Source organism: Topomyia yanbarensis, chromosome 1 (assembly GCF_030247195.1).
Source record: "Topomyia yanbarensis strain Yona2022 chromosome 1, ASM3024719v1, whole genome shotgun sequence".
In the NCBI taxonomy this organism is placed as follows: domain Eukaryota; kingdom Metazoa; phylum Arthropoda; class Insecta; order Diptera; family Culicidae; genus Topomyia; species Topomyia yanbarensis.
Window position 1 is genome coordinate 94,402,648 of NC_080670.1, and position 16,355 is coordinate 94,419,002.

Below are 16,355 nucleotides of genomic sequence, written 5' to 3' on the forward strand. Positions count from 1 at the left end.
AACAAAGTAATAAATTATGTTGAACCGTTTTTGAGATATTCACGTTTTGCCTTTCTCATATAGAAAGGTTATGCAATCACTCTGATCCGTTACCGAAAGAGCTTCAGAACTTCTGGGTCGAGTATCGATTGAATCTATCCGCTCTCGACACACTCTCAGTTCCAAGATGGACGGGCTTCAGAAGTAACCTAGCTCCAACGGAAATCCACGAATTTTGTGACGCTTCAGAGGTAGCATACGGCGCATGTTTGTACCTTAGGTGTAAGTCAGTCGACGGGACAGTCACTGTTCGGTTGATTACATCCAAATCTCGAGTTGCGCCACTAGAAGATCTCACTCGGAAGAAAAAGAAACAATCCATCCCCAGATTGGAGCTTTCCTCAGCACTACTGCTTAGTTATCTCTATGAAAAGCTATGCAGTAGTTTCGAACCACCCGGCAAGGTATATTTTTGGACAGATTCCATGATAGTGAAGTGCTGGCTATCATCGTTACCTTCCCGGTGGCAAGCATTCTTTGCCAATCGTGTATCAGAAATACAGCATATCACTAAGAAGGCAGTGTGGAACCACATCGCCGGTGCAGACAATCCGGCAGATATCATTTCGCGGGGAATGACACCCACACAACTACAGTATCAGCCTCTGTGGTTTGAAGGCCCTCTGTGGGTATGTCGAGCACATTCTACATGGCCAGAGTCAGCAGTCATCCAGTCAGCGCTGGATAGTTCTCTTTTAGAAGAAAAACTATCTGCGTCACTTCCGGTTCAAACAAAGCCTCAAAGTGACATATTTTTGCTGAGATCCTCGTTCCCGGATTTCGTTCGGATAGTAGCATGGATTCGTCGCTTCGCTTACAATGCATTGCCTCGCAACCGCAGTAGCAGGCGTCTAGAACATTTGTCATCGACGGAATACAATGATGCTGTAACGATTTTGGTTCGAGTTGCTCAACACGAGAGCTTTCCTGAAGAAATAGCAGCTTTATCGAAAGGTGAACCAATAAAGTCATCATCTAAATTGCTCTCGTCAAATCCTCATTTAGTTGATGGTATTCTCCGCGTCGGCGGTCGATTAGCTCATGCACCAGTGTCAGAATATCGTAAGCATCCAATGATTCTTCACCATCAACACCCACTGGCAAAGCTGGTCATGGAGCATTATCATCGTAAACTGTTTCACGCCGGTCAGCAACTTCTCATAGCTTCGGTCAGAGAAAGGTTCTGGCCAACTCGCATTCGCGATTTAGCACGTTGGACCATCCATCGATGTGTTCAATGTTTTCGCAACAAACCCAAAGTCCACGAGCAGCTAATGGCTGATTTACCATCCGTTCGTGTCACTCCTGCAGCGGCATTCCTGAAAGTTGGAATCGATTTTTGCGGACCGTTCTACATTCGCTATCCAGTTCGTCGGAGTACGCCGGTGAAGTCCTTCGTATGCATTTTCGTTTGCCTAGCGACCAAGGCAGTCCACATGGAAGTCGTAGCAGATCTGTCAACGCAAGCATTTCTGGCGGCATTCAAACGCTTCGTAGCAGTCCGTGGCAAACCGCAACTAGTCATGTGTGACAATGCGACTAATTTCGTTGGGGCAAATCGGGAGCTCGAGGAACTCCGGCAGCAACTGTATAACCAGCAGTTTCAGCACGAAATTATCAAGTCATCGGAAGAAGAAGGAATAGATTTCAAATTCATCCCACCGCGCTCTCCGAATTTCGGCGGATTGTGGGAAGCGGCGGTTAAGTCCTTCAAAGGACATTTTCGCAAGACCATAGGAAGCAGACCGTTGACATACGATGAACTACACACCATTGTTCAGCAAGTGGCAGCGATTCTAAACTCTCGTCCATTGACACCCTTGAGTAACGATCCTAATGATTACACTGTACTGACCCCGGGACATTTTCTGGTGGGACGACCACTCACAGCGATTCCTGAACCAGATTTGCAAGAGATCCCCGAAAATCGACTCTCTCAGTGGCAACGTACGCAAGGATTCGTACAACAACTAAGGCGGAAATGGAAGACGCAATATCTGTCAGATTTGCATAACAGGACAAAGTGGACTCGACAACGCAACGACATCACAGTTGGAACGATGGTCCTAGTAAAGGAGGAAAACTTGCCTCCTCAGAAATGGCGGTTAGGTCGAGTTGCAGAACTGTTTACGGGCGAAGATGGAAACATTTGAGTTGTAGCTGTCCGGACCAAGGATGGCACCTTCAGAAGGAGTATCTCAACAAATTTGCGTCCTTCCAATACGGGACAACGACGAGAAGTCCCCTACGGAGGCGAACTGAATCCCTCCCAACGATGGTGCTGCGGCACCGCGGAGGTCTCTCAAGGGAGGTCCTCCGCATCCCAGTTAAGAATGTTCATACCCCATAGCCACCCCTGCATCTCTGTCCTGGTTTCCGGGGCAGTCGTCATCATTTTTGGTTGGTCAGTCCACACCAGTCCACCCCGTCAATCACCCTGGAAGAGTTGCCTTTGTGATGTCAAGCATGTTCTATCTACGATTTCGGTGCATGGTCTTGCTTATCTTCTAGTTACACAGCTTCATTATCGTCACAGCAACGCTGCAAGTTCATCAAATTTCGTACTCCGAGCAATGGGCCCGTTTCTCGGTTCGCTGTCAACGCAACGACAGGTCGTCAGATGGATTGATCACCCGTTCTTGAAGGCCAACGTCTACGCAGACGCAGCATTGTAGCAGTTTCAAGCAGCATGTGAACATCGTCATCCCCATCCGCCCGGCATACCAGTCGGCGACATCGCACAGTGGTTTAAAACGCGAAAAACGTGATCGTTTTGAATAACTTCGAAATGGTTCGTTAAAGCGATGTACAACCTTCGGAAGAATTTGTGACAATGGAACGCCCCTTCTTTCTAAATAAAAAATTGTTGATTGATCTAATGAGATGCAAAATTTATTTCTCGTATAATTAAAGATAGCGAGTTGAAGTATTCAGCAAAGTTGTAGTAAATTCATTTATAAGAAACTTTACCGAAGGTGGAAATGTCCTATCTTTAATGGTTTTTAAGGTATCGAGCATTATTTGAGAAAAGACCGGAAAAATCTTTTTTTTTCATCATAACTTTTTTTCAAGATTTTTTAGAAGGCCACAATGTTCTACAGAACTGTCACAATTAATGAAATACATAATTTTTGTGAACAAAGTAATAAATTATGTTGAACCGTTTTTGAGATATTCACGTTTTGCCTTTCTCATACAGAAAGGTTATGCAATCACTCTGATCCGTTACCGAAAGAGCTTCAGAACTTCTGGGTCGAGTATCGATTGAATCTATCCGCTCTCGACACACTCTCAGTTCCAAGATGGACGGGCTTCAGAAGTAACCTAGCTCCAACGGAAATCCACGAATTTTGTGACGCTTCAGAGGTAGCATACGGCGCATGTTTGTACCTTAGGTGTAAGTCAGTCGACGGGACAGTCACTGTTCGGTTGATTACATCCAAATCTCGAGTTGCGCCACTAGAAGATCTCACTCGGAAGAAAAAGAAACAATCCATCCCCAGATTGGAGCTTTCCTCAGCACTACTGCTTAGTTATCTCTATGAAAAGCTATGCAGTAGTTTCGAACCACCCGGCAAGGTATATTTTTGGACAGATTCCATGATAGTGAAGTGCTGGCTATCATCGTTACCTTCCCGGTGGCAAGCATTCTTTGCCAATCGTGTATCAGAAATACAGCATATCACTAAGAAGGCAGTGTGGAACCACATCGCCGGTGCAGACAATCCGGCAGATATCATTTCGCGGGGAATGACACCCACACAACTACAGTATCAGCCTCTGTGGTTTGAAGGCCCTCTGTGGGTATGTCGAGCACATTCTACATGGCCAGAGTCAGCAGTCATCCAGTCAGCGCTGGATAGTTCTCTTTTAGAAGAAAAACTATCTGCGTCACTTCCGGTTCAAACAAAGCCTCAAAGTGACATATTTTTGCTGAGATCCTCGTTCCCGGATTTCGTTCGGATAGTAGCATGGATTCGTCGCTTCGCTTACAATGCATTGCCTCGCAACCGCAGTAGCAGGCGTCTAGAACATTTGTCATCGACGGAATACAATGATGCTGTAACGATTTTGGTTCGAGTTGCTCAACACGAGAGCTTTCCTGAAGAAATAGCAGCTTTATCGAAAGGTGAACCAATAAAGTCATCATCTAAATTGCTCTCGTCAAATCCTCATTTAGTTGATGGTATTCTCCGCGTCGGCGGTCGATTAGCTCATGCACCAGTGTCAGAATATCGTAAGCATCCAATGATTCTTCACCATCAACACCCACTGGCAAAGCTGGTCATGGAGCATTATCATCGTAAACTGTTTCACGCCGGTCAGCAACTTCTCATAGCTTCGGTCAGAGAAAGGTTCTGGCCAACTCGCATTCGCGATTTAGCACGTTGGACCATCCATCGATGTGTTCAATGTTTTCGCAACAAACCCAAAGTCCACGAGCAGCTAATGGCTGATTTACCATCCGTTCGTGTCACTCCTGCAGCGGCATTCCTGAAAGTTGGAATCGATTTTTGCGGACCGTTCTACATTCGCTATCCAGTTCGTCGGAGTACGCCGGTGAAGTCCTTCGTATGCATTTTCGTTTGCCTAGCGACCAAGGCAGTCCACATGGAAGTCGTAGCAGATCTGTCAACGCAAGCATTTCTGGCGGCATTCAAACGCTTCGTAGCAGTCCGTGGCAAACCGCAACTAGTCATGTGTGACAATGCGACTAATTTCGTTGGGGCAAATCGGGAGCTCGAGGAACTCCGGCAGCAACTGTATAACCAGCAGTTTCAGCACGAAATTATCAAGTCATCGGAAGAAGAAGGAATAGATTTCAAATTCATCCCACCGCGCTCTCCGAATTTCGGCGGATTGTGGGAAGCGGCGGTTAAGTCCTTCAAAGGACATTTTCGCAAGACCATAGGAAGCAGACCGTTGACATACGATGAACTACACACCATTGTTCAGCAAGTGGCAGCGATTCTAAACTCTCGTCCATTGACACCCTTGAGTAACGATCCTAATGATTACACTGTACTGACCCCGGGACATTTTCTGGTGGGACGACCACTCACAGCGATTCCTGAACCAGATTTGCAAGAGATCCCCGAAAATCGACTCTCTCAGTGGCAACGTACGCAAGGATTCGTACAACAACTAAGGCGGAAATGGAAGACGCAATATCTGTCAGATTTGCATAACAGGACAAAGTGGACTCGACAACGCAACGACATCACAGTTGGAACGATGGTCCTAGTAAAGGAGGAAAACTTGCCTCCTCAGAAATGGCGGTTAGGTCGAGTTGCAGAACTGTTTACGGGCGAAGATGGAAACATTTGAGTTGTAGCTGTCCGGACCAAGGATGGCACCTTCAGAAGGAGTATCTCAACAAATTTGCGTCCTTCCAATACGGGACAACGACGAGAAGTCCCCTACGGAGGCGAACTGAATCCCTCCCAACGATGGTGCTGCGGCACCGCGGAGGTCTCTCAAGGGAGGTCCTCCGCATCCCAGTTAAGAATGTTCATACCCCATAGCCACCCCTGCATCTCTGTCCTGGTTTCCGGGGCAGTCGTCATCATTTTTGGTTGGTCAGTCCACACCAGTCCACCCCGTCAATCACCCTGGAAGAGTTGCCTTTGTGATGTCAAGCATGTTCTATCTACGATTTCGGTGCATGGTCTTGCTTATCTTCTAGTTACACAGCTTCATTATCGTCACAGCAACGCTGCAAGTTCATCAAATTTCGTACTCCGAGCAATGGGCCCGTTTCTCGGTTCGCTGTCAACGCAACGACAGGTCGTCAGATGGATTGATCACCCGTTCTTGAAGGCCAACGTCTACGCAGACGCAGCATTGTAGCAGTTTCAAGCAGCATGTGAACATCGTCATCCCCATCCGCCCGGCATACCAGTCGGCGACATCGCACAGTGGTTTAAAACGCGAAAAACGTGATCGTTTTGAATAACTTCGAAATGGTTCGTTAAAGCGATGTACAACCTTCGGAAGAATTTGTGACAATGGAACGCCCCTTCTTTCTAAATAAAAAATTGTTGATTGATCTAATGAGATGCAAAATTTATTTCTCGTATAATTAAAGATAGCGAGTTGAAGTATTCAGCAAAGTTGTAGTAAATTCATTTATAAGAAACTTTACCGAAGGTGGAAATGTCCTATCTTTAATGGTTTTTAAGGTATCGAGCATTATTTGAGAAAAGACCGGAAAAATCTTTTTTTTCATCATAACTTTTTTTCAAGATTTTTTAGAAGGCCACAATGTTCTACAGAACTGTCACAATTAATGAAATACATAATTTTTGTGAACAAAGTAATAAATTATGTTGAACCGTTTTTGAGATATTCACGTTTTGCCTTTCTCATATAGAAAGGTTATGCAATCACTCTGAAAAACGTCAACCTAATTTCGGCTCGGAGGGCCGAGTGTCATATCCCATTTGACTCAGTTCGTCGAGATCGGAAAAAGTCTGTATGTGTATGTGTATGTATGTATGTGTGTGTGTATGTGTGTGTATGTATGTGCGTATGTGTCAAATAATGTCACTCATTTTTCTCAGAGATGGTTGGACCGATTTGCCCAAACTTAGCCTCAAATGAAAGGTGCAACCTTCCCATCGGCTGCTATTGAATTTTGGATCGATCGGAATTCTGGTTCCGGAATTACGGGTTTCAGAGTACGGTCACACAGAAATTTCTCATATAAACTATAGGAAAAATTAAAAATAGAATTTTTATTTTTGATGCTAAATGTGTTCAAGATGCATGAAACGTCGAGATTTGATGCAAACTCGAAAAAAAAATTGACTACGATTCACTTTTTTGGATTTTGGCACATTTTTGCCTTTTTGCCTTTCTCATATAGAAAGGTTATGCAATCACTCTGAAAAACGTCAACCTAATCCCGGCCCGGAGGGCCGAGTGTCATATCCCATTTGACTCAGTTCGTCGAGATCGGAAAAAGTCTGTATGTGTGTGTGTGTGTGTATGTATGTATGTGTGTGTGTGTATGTGTGTGTGTATGTATGTGCGTATGTGTCAAATAATGTCACTCATTTTTCTCAGAGATGGTTGGACCGATTTGCCCAAACTTAGTCTCAAATGAAAGGTGCAACCTTCCCATCGGCTGCTATTGAATTTTGGATCGATCGGAATTCTGGTTCCGGAATTACGGGTTTCAGAGTACGGTCACACAGAAATTTCTCATATAAACTATAGGAAAAATTAAAAATAGAATTTTTATTTTTGATGCTAAATGTGTTCAAGGTGTATGAAACGTCGAGATTTGATGCAAACTCGAAAAAAAAAATTTGACTACGATTCACTTTTTTGGATTTTGGCACATTTTTGCCTTTCTCGTATAGAAAGGTTATGCAATCACTCTGAAAAACGTCAACCTAATTTTTTTTTCGACTCGTTTTGGGTTTCTGGATTTTAACAGGGGCGTAGTTGATGGTTTTTCGGAGAGGGGTTACACCCCCCCCCTCTATTGTTCGCGCCCCCCCCTTTAAAAATCTCCTTAAATCACCCCTCAGACCACCACCCCATCCAGCCCTCATACTCCTCCCTTTCAACCCCATCATCTTTAAACCACCACTATATCACAAAGCATACCAATTTAAGCTGGGGAGTCGTTCGTTCATGGGACTTTCGCCCTCTTCACATACCCAGCCCCGCATGACAAAATGAGTTAGCAAGCAGATAACATTGATCTAATGCTGATTAGGCTAATGGAGTATGATATTTTTTTGTTTCAAGTGTTTCACCGTCGACACGTAGCTCATCAAGTTCGTGGCTGGCATGCCATTGTGTATAAGTGCAAAGTGTACTAAGAATGTAATGGACATTTCCACGATTATGTTGAACATAAAAAGCCTCCGTGCCATAGTTTAGAGAAATGAGAAAGGCACAATTGCACCGCTAGGTGGATTAAAACAGGTTTTTTGTTCGAAATACGGCCTACTTTGCTCTCAAATAACTCATGAAAAAAAACGGGCAGACCACTCAGTATGGGTTTGAAAGTAATACAAAAATGCTATAAGCATCTGAACAAATCCTTTGTATCCGGTTGTATCCAGGGCTCTGGTAGCTAGAGTCGAAAAAGATGTTTTTCTAGTCTAAAATCATGGTATGAAACATATTCGGTGAAGCTGAAGAGATAAAGTGGTAGTGTTTTCGCAAAAGTTTTAGAGAATACTCTTACAAGAAACATTGCCGAAGACATCGGCTTTCTATCTCTACTGGTTGTTTAGATAAGGTGCACCATTTATGGAAACCCTACAAAAATGGTTTCATTTGGTAATCTCGCATGCTTTGATTACTTGTGTCGCATTATCGCTGTCTAGTGTTGTGTCAGATTTTGTGTGCAGAAAAACAGTTTTGTTGGCTTAATTTGAATTTGCAGTTTTAATCAAGTGTGACGTGAAACAATTGCGATTCGTGTTGTGTTACGGCAGCGTACATTACTGAACTTTGCAAAAGTCATGTCATCGGTTACAGGTATGCATAAATGTAGATAATATGTGAATTTTTCAATATATTATCCCGTGAACTGTCAGTGACATGCATATAAATATACTCAAATGTGTTTTTCATTTTGCTTATAAGTATAAAATATATGATAATAACTTAACCATACCATGATACTGCTGCTATATTCAACATTACTAAAAATGCCACTTCATCTAGGTGGAATTGAATACCGCAAACAAATCAAAACGACAATTCGACCCAGATGCATTGTTCATGTTGGATTTAAGTGACTCTGACGAAGATTCTGATGCGGATGAGTGTAATAGCGATGGTGAATAGTAAACGAATTACTATAAGAATATTCCTTTTTCATTTATATACCAATGCAAATTCAACCGTCAATTCTTCGCAAACACGAACAATCAATCCTATATTGATGGTCCAAGTCTTGGTACTACATTTCATTGTGGAACTTGACCTTCTCTATTGACACACTTTGAAGTCAATGTCAGGGTTTATGTGCCGCCTACTTATACTAAAAATCCTTTCTCATTAGGGCTTGACCATACGACTACTGGCTTATAAACCAGCGTATTACCCGTACTACCACCGAACAATTCACTTTATCCAACACCCAGTAAAGATAGAAAGCCGATATCTTCGGCAATGTTTCTTGTTAGAGTATTCTCCAAAACTTTGCTGAAGACACTACCACTTAATCTCTTCAGCTTCACCGAATATGTTTCATGCCATGATTTTAAACTAGAAAACATCTTTTTCGACTTTAGCTACCAGAGCCCTGGATACAACCGGATACAAAGGGTTTGTTCAGATGCTTTTAGCATTTTTGTATTACTTTCAAACCCATACTGAGTGGTCTGCCCGTTTTTTCCCGTTCATGAGTTATTTGAGAGCAAAGTAGGCCGTATTTCAAACAAAAAACGTGAATATCTCAAAAAAGGTTCAACATAATTTATTACTTTGTTCACAAAAATTATGTATTTCTTTAATTGTGACAGTTCTGTAGAACATTGTGGCCTTCTAAAAAATCTTGAAAAAAAGTTACGATGAAAAAAATGATTTTTCCGGTCTTTTCTCAAATAATGCTCGATACCTTAAAAACCATTAAAGATAGGACATTTCCACCTTCGGTAAAGTTTCTTATAAATGAATTTACTACAACTTTGCTGAATACTTCAACTCGCTATCTTTAATTATACGAGAAATAAATTTTGCATCTCACTTATAGGATGATTAATCAACAATTTTTTTATTTAGAAAGAAGGGGCGTTCCATTGTCACAAATTCTTCCGAAGGTTGTATATCGCTTCAACGAACCATTTCGAAGTTATTCAAAACGATCACGTTTTTCGCGTTTTAAACCACTGTGCATCGGTGCCCAGAGCACCAGCGGAGGCCAGGAGGCCTCCGTTCCTGGCAAGTCCTGTAAATGTTCATCATTTCCATTTAAAAAGCACCCTATGTTTTACAGCAAAGACTCACCATCAACGGCATCCGTGGAAGAACATCCGTCGAAGTAGAGGCACACCGAAGTGCAGTATCAGCAACCCAATCGTCCAACTTTCATCAAGCAACGTTCATCCGTCAATCAGAAAGTAGCAGTATACCCGACGGAAATCCGAAACGATCGTGCAAGGCCGCAGCGAAGGCAATCTCCATTTGCTTGAAGAAGCGTTCCAGTTCCAGTTTCTCGCACTAACACCCACGTCGTCAACAATCAATCATCAACGTTCAGATGCAGCGCACACTGCAGTTTGTCGAGACAACCGAGCCGACCGAATGTCGGCCAATGCAACACTACAGCACAACATTTTGATCCAGTAGCCCAATGGCAAATGAAATTTCTCATAATAACATACTAACAAAAATGGAATGTACAGAAAGTAGATAGCTAGTATACAGTAGCACTCAAAACTTTATTGCTTTAGATAGGTTTGAAATCCTAGCGATTTCAAGGCCGGCGGTATGTTAAAGCTAGAAAAACCGCTCCGTCTGGCAACACTAAATATGATCCACAAGACGAGGATCACTTGATCTCGCTTCATCGCAACTATATTGTATATCCATTTCATTGCCCTTATCAAGAATAGGTAGTAGATAATTAAGATAGCACTAGGCACGATCACCCATCGCTCGGGATCGATCGTGATCTACATTCACCACACTGACCCATCGTATCGCAATGAATACGAGGGCAGTATCAGTATCAGTTACACTACGCATCCATTTCCATCGTACATTCTTTACAAAGAATAAATTAGTAGAGCTTAAATATACTTTGTCTTTCACAAATAAAGTGCATATTTTTTCGGATTAAAAGAAGTGGTGTTTCTAAGGCGAACAACCAAAACTTTCCGGCATCTACGAGTAACCCGTCATTATAAATAGTCGCATGTGCACGATCGCGATTAAGTGCCTGAACATTCAGTTTCTGTAGTGCCATTTCGACAAATCGCCAACGGTACCGGTAAGACTTATAAACAGCTACGTTTTCCACAAAAGTGGACTTTTGTAAATATTCTAGGAGAATTGTATTGAGCATTGGAAGGCAAAAAAAAATTACAAATTCATTAACCGACCGCTCGCGCGATCATTAATTATTCGCGTCCGGAAGTCTACCCTCGGTTATAGCAGCCTAGACTCATGCCTTCAATCGGACCAATAAAAAATGACGCTCATATTCACTAGACAACACGTACCATGGCGGCATGACCGGGAACTCTAGTGATATGGGGAAACTGACTCTTGTAGCATCTCTACCATACACTAAAAATTAAGCATCAGATTCATGGTGCGCGCGCGATCGTTCAAGAATACATGCGAATGGCCACAGGATTATAAAATCGAATTTATGCACACGAAGTTACATACACGCTAGCGTAAGCGACAAACATGTTAACTTCAAACGCTCGACCCTTTCGCGATCACACTATTACCCCAACCCAGATAGATATGCACTCTGGACTCGAACGCTAAAACTCATACCTTCCGCGCACACACCACCACAGGAGTCACAATTAGACTCATACATACAAAGTCACACGCGTTACCTGTGTTCAAGGCAGCATAGCTTCGTCCGTTAGGTCAAGGATGTATGAAACCCACTAGCCACCACCCTCGGCCTAAGATAAAAAGATAAAAAAGCAAGACGCCGCTATATGTTACTGTGATGACCCCAGCGATAGTTTGACCCATTACTAGAAGATGTAGTTGTGCTGGTTCACGCTGCCTAGAAAATACACCTAGATCAGTTTTCTCCATGGAGAATTCGATACCCAGCTTAACCCTCAAAAAGACAAGGGGTCTCGGAGGCTAGTTGCAGTTTTCTCGTTTCAATGAACTTGTAATTTGCTTCTTGAAGTCATAATTTTAACTTACCTTTTGAGAATTAATAGCCCAAATAGACAAATTGTTCAAGGACCACCCAGGTCCCATAACAGAACCCACACCGCATCGTCTGCAAGTTGCCTTAACGTGCAGGATTGATTTCATCCAGGATTCCAAACCGGCTCCGGAATGGGTTTGACTGGGTACCATCTGTTGTAGCAGCAGCATTCTCCATAGTCCTTACACAACTTGATGAAGCATTACTCACTGGTCATAATCAGCATGTCGTTGTATGATGGGTCTAGAGGGAATTGGGTGGTCGGCAAGAATTTTCGCGTATACATGCCACGAAAGTATTCGAGAACCGCTTTCTAATAACAACATCGTATAAGTCAACTGCAATGCATGCCGTTGTAGTGCAGGGCAGCCCCAATAAATGGGAGAAAGAGTAGTTCAATGTTCACGGGATGATATATTGCTACTCCATTCATTCTTTCAAAATCGATTCAATCAGTTGCACTGATGGTCTCTCCCAATCCCCATGAAATAGTCGAGCAGGCGACTTGCGAAACCCATCAGATCACATAACCTCTAGACATAAGCAACGACAATGACCTTCAAAAACCGACAACAGTTTAGAGCACGGAGGTGGAGAAAATGCAATAGAGCATCGGATCTCCTAAGTGCGTGACCTGCTCGCCTCCGTATGCATCCGACATACAATTTCTGATCCAAATCAGATCGCTGCTTCATATTCCCCAGGGTCCCCGCATAACTTGGAACGCGTGAGTCCTGCGCACCTATCCCTATCATCCTCGGCGGAAGAAGACAGGATGGTTTTACTACGCCGCTCATATTGTCGCAGTAATGCAAATGCAGACAGAATGAAAACCATACTAGTGGTACACTGCCCATAATCACATGTCACTCCCAGGAGATGGATTTTCTATAATGTAGAATTAACCCCCAATGAACAAAAAATTAAAGAAAAAACAAATCCGGATATTTCATACTCCACCGAGGAAACTAAAGAACAACTACAAACTGCTACTAAACATATTCCTAGAACCAGCGGGAAATCTCACGAAAGGGCGGTTCACTTGTGGTACCATGAACTGGCAGCAGTATTGAAGGCCCACCAAAGCGATCTTCGAACACTGAAATGCAGAAAGGCATTCGAAAGAAATCAGATAAATTCTAGATGACATCAGTCCCAAGTCTAACTTCTCTAACAATCGACATACCAACAAATTACATTTTCCTTAAATATCCGCAGATCAGTTGCTTACTCCTTCCTTCGTCAATCACAAAGAGCTGAAATGATCGCAAATATTTTTTACTCTAGATCCCATTCAGACGTACAACAGGGTTAGCGATAGCACTAAGCTCGTCTCAAGGCAAGTAAACTGGGTCGGACGAAAGTGGTTACACTCCACTGAAACTCGAAATCCAAAAGACAATCAACACTCGCGAACATTTACCAGATTCTTTAGCAGTATCCATTATTGGATCGAACTGCCATGTCAATAAATAGATGGTCTTTTTGCACCATCATACCATGGTCAATGAGGCAATGAAACAGCAAACTTGCTATCCATCACATCCTGTTGAGCCGCGTGTATAGAGGCTAGCGTGCTTCCATTCAAATAAAAAGAATTCTTAAGAACCTCCGATTAAATTGTGCGCTTCCACCGAGCAAAAAAGCTGCAAGAGGGATTTAGCAGAACCCCAATACCGGAAATACACGCGCGCATAGAATTAGACATCGACCAAGACATGAATAAACTTAAATTCGCACGTCTTCAAACTCGAAACGATTTCCAGTGTTGTTAATGTTTCGTATTTCAATCAAAAAATATACTGCGATTGTTACAAACAGAAATAAAACCTGGGAGTGGGCTGGGAACCAGACTTACTCTCAGCAATTCTTTGGTCTGCTGTTTTCTCGGCGGAAACAGCAGCTATCGTCACCGCCATTGAGAGTAAGGACATCCCGGTAGTAATCGACTGATTCTGAATCAGTTACCATCGCTCTGAAGTTAGAAAAGGTAAAGAATTACTTCGTGCAAACCATTGAAGAAACAATCAACAGCCCCATAATATGCGGGGTTCTGGGAAATTAGAGCATCGTTAGGCAGATGTTCCAGGACTTTGAGCTGCAATCCGGTTCAGGTAACTGACAGAATCCGCCTCCAATCTGGAATAGTTTACACTTTCGCAATGCATTGGAGGAGTTTAGAAGTTTAATATTCTTGTTCGTAGATGCAACACTATTTGTTGGATTTGTAGATGAACCATTACAATACAAAAATACACTTATCTCACGGGCCATCCGTGTCACCTGCTATAGGGGTACGGGATATAGTATGAGGTCCAACAGCAAAGGTCACCGGACCGGTTTAGGTTGGAAAAACCCCGGAATGAACTCAACTCCACAACTATAAATAAGAATAGGCCGGAAATAACGCAAACACACTTGCTTATCATACGAATAATTTATCCCACGAGTCAACACCTCACCACCGACCTTAACCTAACCAACTTTGCAAACCCTATTCGAGGTCCGGAAACTTCCCAACTGCACCACCAAAATTAGAAATATTTAAAATATAATAAAAATTCAGAACCTAACCTCTTACATAAAAACAAAAACACTACACTGAGCGGAATCGCTACATCCATATTATATGATATTCATATAACTCAGCACTATTGGAATTTCCAATGATTGCTACATTAGACTTTCAAAAGTATATCAAACTTATATGGTTATCATGTTGAATGTTGCATTCCTCACATTTTCAATTTTATCAGATTTCCATATAACATTTAAATTCCAGTGTTAGACCCAAATCTATCAGCGCACTATATCATAACTATCTGATAATTATCATATTAAAACATTAGGTGGTCCAATGAAATGTATAAGGCACTTTGTTAAATGTATAGGGAATGTTTAACGTATTAAAGCATATGATGGTTTATTAAATCTATAAAAAATGTTAGTTATTTTGATAGAGAGCTTTTTCCACGTAATATTTATATGAATCTGAACTGATTGTTTTCGGATGTGCTCCAAAATTATGGTATTTATAGTATACCGATCGTCTTATTTTTCCTAATTAAAATAATGCAGTCATTCTTGGACTGCAATGAAACAACGATAATCTAAATAAAAGATAAATATTTAATGGTTTTAATTCAGAACATATTTGTATAGTTATATTAGGGTGAAAATGGTGAGATGGAACTTTTGATTGAAGGAATTTTTTGTAGTTTTTTTGAGGGTCTAAAGCTTTTGCAGACTACTCGCCCTGAAAATTCAAAAAGTAAATACAGAATACTAAATTAGGATTATCGCCAGTAGTACCGTTTTATCATTTTCGAGCATACGTGAACTGCGTAATATATATCTGCTGCACTTTTGCTCAGTAACCCTCTCATAGGTAGAATGGAAACAAAATTCAGTTTGCTTCTGAAACCGAACATGTCCAAACCTTAATGCGCTGTGTCGGGAGAACGAATGACGAGGGGATCGAGCCAAACTTATCATCCATCGTGGCGGGCATCAATTGAATTTGGATTTTTTAAGTTCACACAGGGACGTCAATTTTTTCAAGCTTTCGTTCTCAGTACATTACAATACATTATAGTAGATGTGGCAACATTTCTCAACTAAAAACTAAACTAAAAATAATTAACCTAACAGCAAACGGGAATGAATTCGTATCGAAGTCGAAGTACTCGGCAAACTCATGGAAGCGACGAACTATCGCTATAATCGGACTATTGGCAGCATAGTTAGTGTTACACATTTCGATGTGTAGCTATGTCCTAGGGCGAAGAACTCGGGTTAAAGCGTAGAGGTTGATTTGTCCAAGAAGAACGAGTACATCGTACTCAGCCAACATAAGCTTTACTATGAAAATGGCCTGGGAAGTGAGTCTGCGCTCTTGCAAAGAATGTAATAACCTGCAACGGTTCTCATATGGTGGCAGGTTCAGCGGGTCATTGAGGGCAATTGACGTAAAGCATATCGTATAAATTTGCGCTGGACAGTTTGAATCCTTTCACTCCACGATGCATGATGAGGGCACCAGACAATGTTTGCAAATTCCAACTACGAGCGCACCAGTGAGCAATATAAAGCCTTGAAACAAAAAGGATCTCGGAATTCGTTGGAAATTTTAAACATAAAACCCAGCAATCGTATCGCTTTGTCATCAAGAATAACGCCTAGGTCCTTTACATGGTCAACGCGTTGTAACTGAGTTCCAGCAATATTGTAGTTGAAATTAAGCATGCCACTTGTACGATGAAAACTGATGACAAAACATTTCGAAACACTAAGAATCAACATATTTCTTTGACATCAGTTGAAAAATGTATCGATGAGACACTCACTCACGGCAATCGGCTTCATTCCTTATGACAAGAAATATTTTCAAGTCATCAGCGAAAACGTTTCCCTCCACGTATTAGAACGAAAATCG

General features: G+C 42.1%; 2 protein-coding genes across 2 annotated transcripts; both read left to right on the forward strand.

Moving 5' to 3' along the window:
* Positions 1-464: 464 nt before the first annotated feature.
* Positions 465-2,192, forward strand: LOC131696393 (uncharacterized). Its single transcript, XM_058984938.1, has one exon. The coding sequence runs from the start codon at positions 465-467 to the stop codon at positions 2,190-2,192; it is 1,728 nt and encodes a 575-aa protein (XP_058840921.1).
* Positions 2,193-3,639: 1,447 nt separating this feature from the next.
* On the forward strand, positions 3,640-5,367 carry LOC131696394 (uncharacterized). Its single transcript, XM_058984939.1, has one exon. The coding sequence runs from the start codon at positions 3,640-3,642 to the stop codon at positions 5,365-5,367; it is 1,728 nt and encodes a 575-aa protein (XP_058840922.1).
* The last annotated feature ends 10,988 nt before the right edge of the window (positions 5,368-16,355 follow it).